Below are 12,722 nucleotides of genomic sequence, written 5' to 3'. Positions count from 1 at the left end.
TATCTTACATATGGATGCACAGTTCGCAGTAAAAGTATAAGAGCACAAGGACTACTGTGCTGTACTGCACGACACAGCTCCAAGAGGAGCTATCCTTACACCAGGTCTTAAATGCATGCCTTGTAATAAAACATTCCAGCTCAGAATATTTGTTCCTAAGAGACGAGTGGGAACTAATGGAGACAGGAAAGGGGAATACCAGGGGTTTAACTAAATCATTACCCAGTGGTAAGGTCGGAAAGCTATGTGATGTTACACAGGCATTATACTTCTGATGCTGGAAATATTTCTTCATATATGAATTCTGATACTATGTAATAAAAAATAATTAAAATTTATTGGTTGCAGTAACAAAGGAGTTATTTATAAACATAACCTCATATTTTAAAACTATTTTCTTAAGTGAGAAGTGGGAAAGCAGAGAGAGAGACTCCCACATGCTCCCAACTGGGATCCACCTGGCAAGTCTATTGCTGGGCAATGTGCTGCCCATCTAGGGCCATTGCTCAGCAATCAAGCTATTTTAATACCCAAGGTGAGACCATGAGCCATCCTCAGCACCCAGGGCCAACTTGCTGTGGGAGGGGAAGAGAGAGATAAAGTGAGAGACAGGAGAGGGGGAGTGGTGAAGAAGCAGTTAGTTGCTTCTCCTGTGTGCCCTGACTGGGAATCAAAGCCGGAACATTCACATGCCAGGCCGACACTCTACCACTGAGCCAACCTACCAAGGCTATAACCTCATATTTTTATTGCAAGGTTCTAAGAACCTATATTACTAATAAATTCTGAGGTAAAATATTTTGTATTCTCAAATTAAATGGGAAAGAGACTTATGTAGCACCTTTTCAAGTATAAAAAAATCAACAGTTTTACACTCAAGCCTTTTTTGGGGAGAGGTGACAGTGAAAAGTGAAATTTGCAGCTAGCTCCAGGTGACAATGAGCAAACTTTGAAACGTCAGATAATTTCTTCTCTCAATCACATGATCCCATCTCTTTTATCAGCTACTAAAATGAAACTCAAAAAATGTTTACATACCAAAACGTCCATCCCGGGGACATACTTGAGGGTTATCTTATAGTCTTTCGGAAGATTTGCCACCTACAGACATGAAAAAAAAAAATTCATACATATTAATAGGTTGATTTTAGTTGTTTGAAGAACACATACAAACCTGTCATGTTTTTAAGTTACACAAAATTTTAATATTTACACATATAACAATTTTTCATTCTTGATTTCCCTTTGTAATCAAAGGCAATCTCCAAAAATAAAGTAAGTGATAATACAAATCTTTTGAACTCCAAATCAGTTATGCGAGTTTTGGAAACATAATCTGAATTGCAAATTCCATCTGTAGTCTTGGAATTTCCTTCCAGGACTATTTTCCTACTTGTTTCTTCGTAGTATCAGGAATACAATATATTTTTCTTGTTGGTGTTTCTCAAAGTAATATGTCAACATCACCAGGGAATTATTTCTAATTTGATTAGAAACACAAATTCTCGGTCACACTAGACCTACAGAATCTTACTGAACAAGTTTCCAGATCATTCTGACCAGTGCTTAGTTTGAGAACTACTGTTCTATGTTGTTCTTAGAAAAAAAATGTCAGAGAAACTTCTAAGGAATGCTATTTATGGGATGAAGATGCTTTATAACTTAAATAACTTAGAAAAATCCAATTCTGTGATATAACTTAATCCACTTACCTAAGGATGAACATTTGAGATGCCTCAAAATTTACCTAATTTCTTTTAAATGCTTTAAAGATATATCTAATACACTGTCTGAACTATGGTGGTGCAGTGAATAGAGCCTCGACCTGGAACACTAAGGTCGCCGGTTCGAAACCCTGGGATTGCCTGGTCCAGGCACATAAAAGAAGCAAATAATGAACAACTGAAGTGAAGCAACTATGAGTTGACCCTCACCCCTCACACCAGTCATTGTGGCATAAATTGAACAAGCACCTGATCTGGACCCAGGGAATCTGAAAAAAATCTAAACTCTGTACTTTGGTGTCTCTCATCTGTAAAATGGAGATTAAAGTCCACATGTCAAATTGTCAAGAACTGAGATAAGGGAACGTATCAAATGCACCACAAATATCCAATCCATACTGAGAGCTGTATTGGCAACTGCCTTCCAAGCATACAAAGTTCTAGGTTCTCTCATATCCTTTTCTATATCCAGCACCAGCTCTGCCATCCTAGCCTTCCAGCACTGTGAAAATTTCTGAGTAATATAGCCAAAAACAGATTTGGCGCATTGGGTATTAAAACAATTGACCATGTAAAATGTGTTTTTGCACTATTATAACTTCAGCAGATCCACCCTGATTTGGCAAACTTACCTGCCCATCATCCTATCTCTAAAAACTTTATTGTTCCCCATAGTAAGCTGGGATCTTTTTTTAAAATTAAATTTATGGGATGATTCTGGTCAACAAAATCATACAGGTTTCAGGTACACAATTCTACAACACATAATCTGTACACTGTATTGAATGTCACCACTCTCAGTCAAGTGTCCGTTCATCACCAGTATCCCCTCTTCCCCCTCCTCTCCCCCAGCAACCACCATACTGTTGTCCATGTCCATGCGTTTTTCTCTTTTTTCCCTTTTTTGCTCACTCTTTCCACAGCCCCTCACTCAGATCCTACCCCCTAAGAGAAGCTGTCAGATCTCTATGAGTCTGTCTCTGTTTTGCTTGTTAGCTCATTTTGTTCATTAGATTCCACAGATGAATGAAATCATATGGTACTTGTCTTTCTCTGACTGCCTTATTTCACTTAGCATGATGATCTTCCAGATTCATCCATGCTGTTGCAAAGGGTAAGAGTTCCTTTCTTTTTATGACCGAGTAGTACTCCACTGTGTATATGTACCACAGTATTTTTATCCACTCATCTACTGATGGACCCTTGGGCTTCTTCCAAATCTTGGCTATTGTAAACAACATTTCAATGAACATAGGGCGAGGATGTGGAGAAAAGGGAACCCTTGTGCACTGTTGGTGGGCATGCAGACCGGGGAAGCCACAGTGGAAAGCAATATGGAGTTACCTCAAAAAATGTAAAAAAGAAAAAATATTTAAATGGAAGTGCTTTATGACCCAGCAATTCCACTTCTGGGAATTTATATAAAACAACCTAAAATATTAATCTGAAAGAATGTAAGCTAGGCCTGACCAGGCAGTGGCGCAGTGAATAGGGTGTCAGATTGGGACACAAAGGACCCAGGTTCGAAACCCTGAGGTTGCTGGCTTGAGCATGCAGGGTCACCAGCTGGAGCTCAGGGTTACTGGCTTGAGCCCAAAGGTCACTGGCTTGAAGCTCAAGGTTGCTGGCTTTAGCAAGGGGTCACTCGCTCTGCTGTAGCCCCCCGGTCAAGGCACCTATGAGAAAGCAATCAATGAACAACTAAGGTGCCGCAACAAAAAATTGATTCTTTTCATCTCTCTCCCTTCCTGTCTGTCCCTATCTCTGTCTCTCTCTCTGTTAAAAAAAAAAAAAAAAAAAAGAAAAGAAAAAAAGAAAGCAAACAAAAGAGAATGTAAGCTGGGATCTTGTATGTTTGCTGCACTAGGTCATCTCTGACAAGACTTCCATAACACAATCCATGTTTCTCCTTGGCCGTGCCAACAGCTTCTAGAATCTGAGAATACTTTGGTGAGAAAATAATCCAGGCAAAGGCATAAATGTAGTTGACCCCTGAGTGACACCCCACAGTCGTTAGGGGGGTTTACCCCCATGAGGTTGAAAATCCATGTTTAATTACTGGTCAGCCCATAGATTCTCAATTAAATACTGAAAATACATAGTTTAAAGGGGTTGCCAATATAGTAACTGATTCCATTGTGCTCACTACCAATCTACTTCCAGCCTCGAGCCCAACAGTTACCAAATATTTACCACATGCCAGGCACTGTGCTTGCTGAAGCCTTACATTGCAAGACTGCATCCAATCCTCAGATCCCTGTAATATGTTATCTGCATTTCACAACGGAACAGCTTGAGGCTCAGAGAGGTGAAGGAACTTGACTAATGTCACACAGTTACTGTGTGTTAAGTCTGCACTAGAACTCAGCCTTCTGACAGCAAAGCCTCCCTTGCCTCTTAGCTCCACTACAAGTTTCAACCCACTTTCTGCACATCTGTCCTGGGCATTTCCACCCATGAATCTCCCAGCATCCCTCCTCATGCCATCCCCAATACATTAATAAAATAGTAGACACCTGGCTGCTTATTGAAAACATGTCTGATACCTGACCTGTGGTGGCGCAGTGGATAAAGCATCAACCTGGAATGCTGACGTCGCCAGTTCGAAACCCCAGACTTGCCTGGTTGAGGCATATGCAAGAAGCAAACTACGAGTCAATGCTTTGCACTTCTCTGCCCCCCATTTTCTCTTGCTCTCTCTCCCCTCTCTCTAAACAAAAAACAAAACAAAACAAAAAAAAAACATGTCTGAGATGCCACAAAAGGAGGCATTTAAGTTTTTTAATTGAGGAGTTACACTCTTGCTTCTTACACTTATACATTTCTTCCTCTCCCACCATGGCTTCCCTCGCTGCTTTGGTCTTTGGGATCTTCATCCCCATCTTCGGAAAGCAAAATGACGTAGTCATGTTATGTAAGCCCTGGTGGCAAAGGCACAGCTGGCACCTCTGCAGGTGTAAAAGCTGGACTAAACTGAGCAGCAACATTTCTTCCTTATGAGTCAACCAGGTAAAGCGAAGCCATTCCAGAGGGAGAAACAGGGCCAGAAGCGGCAGCTGCTCTGAACACACACTGCTTGACAATCCACCCTGTCTTTACCCCTACTTACATAATCCACACATAGAGAATCGAGCAAGTTAATATTCAGAAAACTCAGGATCTGGGTATATATACCTAAAGAACAGGAGACATGTAAGGGATATGCTGGCCAATTCCATTTTGTTGGTAATTTCTATATCAAAAGATTGATTCGAAGAAGTCAAAGAAACCTTACAAAAAGTTATCTGACCAACACATTGAAATCTCCGTACCTTAGCAATTGGAGGGTATATAATAATAAGTAATTTCTGCATTAGACTGATTTAATGATATTTAATTCCTGATGGGATTGAAAACTAGTACTTTAGAAAAATGCTTTACAATTAAATAAAAGTCTTCATAAATAGTCTCTACCACAACTCCTGAGATATATATCATGAAGCCTGTTTTGCAGAGGAAGACATGGAAATTCGAGGTTAGCGGGCATCTCAAGGTCGCCGGCATCAGGAGTTCCTGGTGGAGGTGGGATGCAACTCCCGGCTCTGCGTGCTGGACTCAGCATGGGTATCTCTCCCCGTCGTTACTTTCTTGGCTTGTATTGGTTCCTTTCCAATTACGTTTGGGAGAGAATTTAGGAAGTCAAATTGTAGATTTTTATGGTCAGTTCATAAACTATTATATTACTTTCTAAGCATTATGGTATGCTGACCAGCATTCAGGAAGCACAGATAGCCCTAAGATAAATTTAGCTTCTCTGGTGGATGTTGATGGCTGGTAAGTCTGACAGAGCAGAGGGAGCCTTTGGCCTGGAACTTGGAAGATGTTCCATTGAAGCAGTTAGTGTATTGTGGGAATCACAGCACGAGTTTTGGACACATGGCTCAGACTGGATCCAGGCCCTGCCACGTGCTAACTCAGACACCTTGGGCAAGTAACTTAATCTGCTTTAGCTTCCATTTCCACATGTGTAAAATGAAAATCATAATCAAATTTAACTCATGAATTTATAAAGACTAAATAAGAATTAATGCCAGACCAGGTGGCGGTACAGTGGATAAAGTGTCGGCCTGGGATGCAGAAGACCCAGGTTTGAAATGCTGGGGTTGCTGGCTTAAGCGCAGGCTCACCAGCTTGAGTGTGGGATAATAGACATGACCCCATGGTGGCTGGTTTGAAGCCCAGGGTCGCTGGCTTGAGCAAGGGGTCAATGGCTCGGCTATAGCACCCTCAGTCAAGGCACATATGAAAAGCAATCAATGAACAACGAAGGTGTCACACAAAGAATTGATGCTTCTCACCTATCTCCCTTTCTGGCTGGCTATCCCTAACTGTCCCTCTCTCTTTCTTGCCGAAAAAGAAAAAAAAAGGCTTAAATGCCACATTTAAATACTTAGTGCTTCAGCATGGCGTGTGAATAAGTCTTTCTCACAGTGCCTTTGGGAGACCTGGGACAGAACAATCCAACTTCTGTAGAGAAGGAGGTAGGAAATAGACCAGGACAGCCAGGTCTGAGAGGGGCCTGAGTGTGGGCTATGCAGGCACAATGGGAGGCAGTGAAGTTTCAGTGGGACCAGTTCTGCCACCAGAACCGACAGCAAGTTCTGCCTTAGGCACATCACTTCCTCTCAGGGGAACTTCTACTTCCCGTCTGTAAAATGAAGAGGGTGAACTAGATAGTTACTGAAAATCAGTCTGATTTAACTTCACATGTAGGCAGGAGTGCTACACTGAATGCTTAGTTTAAGAGGGAATGGGATAGTAAACTTAGGAAAATTAGTCTGGAAAGGTGGATTAGAGCAAGCAGAGAACAGAGATGGGAAGCAGGTTAGCAGTTTAGAAGCCTCCTGGGAAAGTGCCGGACATGCGTTCAATATTTACACAGAGACTGAAGGCTGTACAAGCAGCAATGCAGTTTAGATTCCAGGGAAGTATTCTGTTGGTAGGTTAAATGGCTAAGTAACCAAGGCTACGGATCTAAAACAAATCTAGTAAAATAAGTTCAAGGCAAAAATAAATAAAGTAGAACCTAACTGATGGAAAATATTACCAAAGCCCAAATTATCCCAACAAACTTTGTAATTTGGTGTCCAAAGATGTCAATACTATACCAGATTGTAAAATGCACAAAACTGCAAAAACAAGTCACTTGATGATGGGCTCACTTTACCAGGTGGGCCCTTTTACTATCTATTTTTTGGACACATGAAGAATTAGCCATACTGGGTGACACCGGGGGAGGGCAGACTGTAAGAGAGCAGCATACGAGAATGCTGGAGACTCAGCCAAGAAAACGTCTTTGCCAGCCAGATAGACACTGGCTGCATGGCACACCCTGCAGGTGTCTGGACTCAGGAGAAATATTTATTTAACTCCCTCTCTAGCTCACAGTACAAATCTTCAATCTCATTCTATCAGTGGTTGCTTGGACATCCTTGGCAAGACATTTATCTCGGTTGTTTCTCCCAAGTTCGAGGTCAGAATCTAAATGCAGTAGTAGTAACTCCTGACTCTCCTGACTCTGTGCACAAAAAGTGCACATGAGACTCTTCTCTGGGAGAGAGTCCACAGTTTCCAAAGTCTCCTCAGATCCCGAGGAGGATCGCTGCTATGGAGGGAAAACTAACAAACTCTACTTTGGTAATTAAACATCACCGTTCACTCAGGTACAACAGCTTCATGGTACATTGGTTGCGTCAGTCTTCTGAAATAACACTGGAGAAAGTTTTTTGTTTTAAAATTTTCTCCTTGTAAGTCATGTCCCATTAATAGTCACTAAAACTCTAAGTAGCCAGGTCAATTAACCTTTTGTTTTGCAAAGGTACCTGGGGTTTTTTGTGTTTTTAATAATAGCTCAGTTGATGGTTAGAAAAATTAGATGACAAAACTTTACTAAACTTTGCTGGGTCACCTTTTCTCAGTGAAGAATACAGAAAAAAGTTAGCTGACCCTTCTTTCAAACAGAAGAGAGAATATTTCCACAAGACCAGGAAAACCATGAATCCCTGAGATTAAGTTTCATTCTACTGATTTGTACCCTGACCTGGAAAAGGCAGAGCAATTTCACCTTTGCAAGATTGGGCTGGGATAGCTACCTGCCTTAAAGCATTTTGAGAAAGACAAAAAACCACTTCATAGATATTTAAAGATAAAAAGGTTGTTAAAAAGCAGCCAAGTCACATTTAATTAAATTCTCCCAGATGAAGGAAAAACTTCATCACAAATGAAGGCAAGGGTAGAAAGAAGTAAAATGGAAACTAATTTGAACCAGTTCAATATTGGGATATTTTCTATTTCCTTGACATACGTTATGACTTCATTTAAGGTGCACTAGTTGACTTTCTAGAATATGTTTGCTTCCTAATCATAACAAGTCACTACTACCTAAGAAATAAAATTCAATAGGTTAGCCTGGCCTGCGGTGGTGCAGTGGATAGTGCACTGACCTGGAACATTGAGGTCACCAGTTGGAAACCCTGGGCTTGCCGGGTCAAGGCACATACAACAAGCAAGCAATGAACAGCTAGAGTGAAGCAACTACTTCTTGTTATGCCCCCCTCTTCTTTCTGTAAAATCAATCAATGAAAGTATCTTAAGAAAAAAAAGTTTTAAAAAAATCAATAGGTTACAATAATAATTCTTAAATTACAGTTGACATTTACATCTAAATTAAGACCTCACAAATTATGAAGTGGGTTCTTATGCTCCAGACCCAGAGACAGAGACAGATAGTTATGGGTTCAAACCTCCATTCAGTTTCCTATTTCCAAATGAGGATGGTCAGCTTACTCACCGTCAACTTCCTAACCAATAGACAGGGGCTAAAAGAATGACCTCCTAGGATCATGAGGAAGAAAGGAATCCACACAAAGTGCTTCGCGTGGTGCTTGGATATCACACAGGAACTATTGCTTCGCAAGTCAAGGAGTAGCAGTCATAGCACCTAAGTGTCTATCCCATCAAAAGAGAACAAACAGTTTTTTCTTCATGATAAGATTGACATGCTTATATAGCCAGCCATCACAAATATTATTTCTAGGACACTTCTGTCCTTTCTTTGAATATTAAAAGACGTAATTTAGTTTACCTAGAGAAAGACATTTCTCCTGAACCCAGGAGAAATTAAAATGCTAAGTACTGCAAATAAAAATAAACTTTAAAAACTCTCCAACTACAAAATCATTTATCTTGAAGGTCAAACAATATACGAGACCTCTGCTTTTAAAGAGAACGCATGCTTAGAAAAGCTTAAAATTCACCCAGAAATAAAAAGACTAAGAGATTTCAATCCGCCATTTTAATGCAGTGGTAATTCTATTTGAAAAAAGAATTGTATTTGAAAAAAAAATCAGAATTATTCAAACTGTCCATTCAAAGTGTGAAAAATCTGTTATCTGAGGGTATTTTAATTTCCCATTATGTTAAACTCCAAGAGTTATATAATATTAATATAACCTACATAAAATAAGTACCTACCACTTAAAATACAATAAAAACCATGAATTCCTAAGATTTAATTCTAGTATCTACTGATTTGTACCCTGACCTGGAAAGGCAGAATAATTTCAGCTTTGCAAGATCAGGCTGGATAGCCACCTGCCTGAAAGCATTTTGAGAAAGACAAATAACCACTTGATAGATATTTAAAGATAAAAAGGTTGTTAAAAAGCAGCAAAGCCACATTTAATTAAATTCCCCCAGATGAAGGCAACAGTAGGAAGAGGTAAAATGGAAACTAATTTGAACTAGTTCAATATTTGGGTTCCTCCTTATATTAACACAGCCACTAAAAGCTGCAGCCTAACTGTCCTCTAGACACAAGGTTTAAAGTTTGATTCATCCTCTTCCCAGATACTTGACCCTTTCTTTAGGTAGGTCTGAGTTTGCCATTTAAAACAAGTCTTGCAACATTTTTCAGAAACAAAGCAAAACGCTCTGTAAATAGATGAACTATCATGCTGAGTAAACATGCCAGAAGGATTTCAAATGAAAGCCATGGGGACTGGAGGGGGTAAGAACAAAGTGTTCAAGAAGAAATTAAAAAGGGATAAAAAATGAAAGCTATAAGTATGTGCTTCAGTGACATGGGAATCACCCCAAGCAAACGAATGTAAGTTTTGTGAGCGAAGTGCAGTTGCCACCTAGAATAAAGGCAGAGCTGGCAGCACCTGCAAGGAGATGATTTCAGTTGAAGAAATTACTGTGAGCACAAGGCAAAAATGTACTAGCAACTCACCTTCTTTCCCTCAAATAAAGCTTACCAAGGCTATACCCGCAAAGGAAATTTCTCTCTTTCTATATAACCTCCTGTTGTTAAGACATTACTGAATTAATCCAAAAGCTGCAACCTGAGGAAGTATTGTTATGGACTACAAGAACTTCAGAGCTAACAAGGGTTTCCCCAAAGTTATCTTCTTCAGTAGTTATCTTTCCGAGGGAAGCAGATGAATGCTAGGCCCCTCTTCTCAGAAATTCACATAAACCACACAGAAGGATCATCTGGAGTTCCACTTTACAAGGGTTTGAAGTTTCTGGCTCCCAGGTTAAGAACTCTTGATCAACGTCCTTGGCTCCTCATTTTAAAAACCAGAAATTGAATGCAGGAAAAATGCAGGGATTTATTTGTCCAAGGTCACTCACCTGAGTTAAAAAAGCCCGTGAACCTGAGGTCAAGATGTTTTGCGCCCTGGCCGGTTGGCTCAGTGGTAGAGCGTCGGCCTGGCGTGCAGAAGTCCCGGGTTCGATTCCCGGCCAGGGCACACAGGAGGAGCGCCCATCTGCTTCTCCACCCCTCCCCCTCTCCTTCCTCTCTGTCTCTCTCTTCCCCTCCCGCAGCGAGGCTCCATTGGAGCAAAGATGGCCAGGGCGCTGGGGATGGCTCCTTGGATCTCTGCCCCAGGCACTAGAGTGGCTCTGGTCCCAACAGAGCGACGCCCCCGGAGGGGCAGAGCATCGCCCCCTGGTGGGCAGAGCGTCGCCCCCTGGTGGGCGTGCCGGGTAGATACTGGTCGGGCGCATGCGGGAGTCTGTCTGACTGTCTCTCCCCGTTTCCAGCTTCAGAAAAATACAGAAAAAAAAAAGAAAAAGATGTTTTGCCTCCCCTGTTCTTTAGAGAAAGGCTGTGATTATCCATATTCATAAAACTCAAAAGTCATTCACGTTGCTATTTGAATTTGTGAAATTAATGAATTTTCTTTTAAGCATAGGAACACAGCCTCTTTTCAAACATAAAAAAAATCCAATATTACTTAACCAATGTCACCCAACTAAACTTAAATGTAAAAAATTAAAAAAAAAAAACCCAACATTTTAGGTATATGGCCTAAGCATTTCCGGTACTTCTATGTAAGTAACTGTCACATGGGATGCTAGTCAAAAACATTAACGTTCCTCTATCCCATCTCCATAAGTCAAGATTCAGTATTTAAAAAGAAAGTAAAGTGTGTGTGAGAGAGAGACAAGACAGCCGGGCAGACAAGAAGGGAGAGAGATGAGAAGCATCAACTGATAGTTTCAGCACTTTAGTTGTTCATTGATTGCTTCTCATATGTGTCATGACCGGGTGCTCCAGCCAAGCCAGGGACCCCTTGTTTAAGCCAGAGACCTTGGACTTCAAGCCAGTGACCTTTGAGCTCAAGCCAGCGACCATGGGGTCATGTCTATGATTCCATGTTCAAGCCAGCAACCCCACACTCAAGTCAGATGAGCCCGCACTCAAGCCAGAGACTTTGGGGTTTCGAACCTGGGTCCACAGCATCCCAAGCCGGCATTCTTTCCACTGTGCCACCACCTGGTCGGGTGAGCTGTACTTTTAATAAGGACTCTAAGAGAATGTTCTCAAATGATAGCCCACAAACAATTGTTTAAAGCAATCACTTTCAAATGTTTTTCATAAGTTTGATTCCTTTTTCTTATTTGGAAACCCAGACATATAAATAAAAGCAGAACGTCTGGACGGGCTCTAGGAGCCCAGTTGAGAAACCACTCTTCTAGAAGACTCAGCACCAGTAACGGGACCAGGAACTCATCTTCCATGCACTTGGGTCTCAGTTTCCTTATTTATAAAATAGTTTACCTATAATGTCTCTAAATTCCCTTACAGCTCAGGTATCCTAGGATCCCACAAACACCATTACCATCACCACTAACAGCTGGTATCTAGCAGGCACTTGCTATGTTCCTAGCACTGTTCTAGTAAGTTATTTAACCCTTGCAATCGCTCTATGAGGTAAAGTATATTTAATTGACTATACTGATGAGCAAACTGAGGTACAGAGAGTTTATGTGATAATAACTGGGTAAAAAATCATATATGCATCCTCTTATTTAATTTAACCCACAAAATTGGGAACTAGGAACTGAAATTTAGAAAGGTAGTTACTTATCCAAGATCAAAGAACTGAGATTTAAAACTCAGGTCTGCTTGATTCCAAATATCCATTCTTTTAACCATAATACTCACGCAGGTTGGGTCCCATGTTCCACACCATGAGATATCTGAAATGGCACCATTTATGTGTTGTTCCTGTGGTGGCTTATCTCCCACTTTGAGATAAAAGAGTATTTTATGTTTTTCTGTTACCCACTCTATGAAATACAGGTGGTGCATTATGAAGGTCTTTATTCAATTAGAAGTGATCTTCTGAGTTCTTTTTTTTATTAACTTGATTTTTTTTTTCAATAATCCAAAGTAAACATGCTAATTCTACTAGATCAACTCTTAAAATTAAAATTTTTCCCCTGAGTCAGTTGCTAGAAGGGAGATATAATTCCTTTTCAGTTTAATGATTTCACAGTCATCCTTGGGGTGAGGACTTTTATTTCAGTCTCAAGAGGAATAAGCATCTTTTTCTGGGCACTTCCTTCTCTTCCATGCTTCTAGCCATTTTCCATTGTATCAACGGATAGGAAACAGATTGGAAATAAGTGGGTGGATAATAATAAGAATGGAAATCCTTGGAA

General features: G+C 40.6%; 1 protein-coding gene across 4 annotated transcripts in view; it reads right to left on the bottom strand.

The window, feature by feature from the left end:
* KITLG (KIT ligand) overlaps positions 1 to 12,722 on the bottom strand; it is an 89,267-nt gene that overhangs the window by 39,764 nt on the left and 36,781 nt on the right. For all 4 annotated transcript variants that reach the window (XM_066257782.1, XM_066257780.1, XM_066257779.1 and 1 more), the window contains one exon: positions 1,039 to 1,101. In XM_066257782.1, the coding sequence (XP_066113879.1) occupies positions 1,039 to 1,101 (63 nt within the window). The remainder of the gene's footprint in view (positions 1 to 1,038; positions 1,102 to 12,722) is intronic.

The sequence above is a fragment of the Saccopteryx bilineata genome, chromosome 2 (assembly GCF_036850765.1).
Source record: "Saccopteryx bilineata isolate mSacBil1 chromosome 2, mSacBil1_pri_phased_curated, whole genome shotgun sequence".
Classification (NCBI taxonomy): Eukaryota; Metazoa; Chordata; class Mammalia; order Chiroptera; family Emballonuridae; genus Saccopteryx; species Saccopteryx bilineata.
The sequence above is the reverse complement of the archived record's forward strand: the minus strand, read 5'-3'. Positions and strand labels throughout refer to the sequence as shown.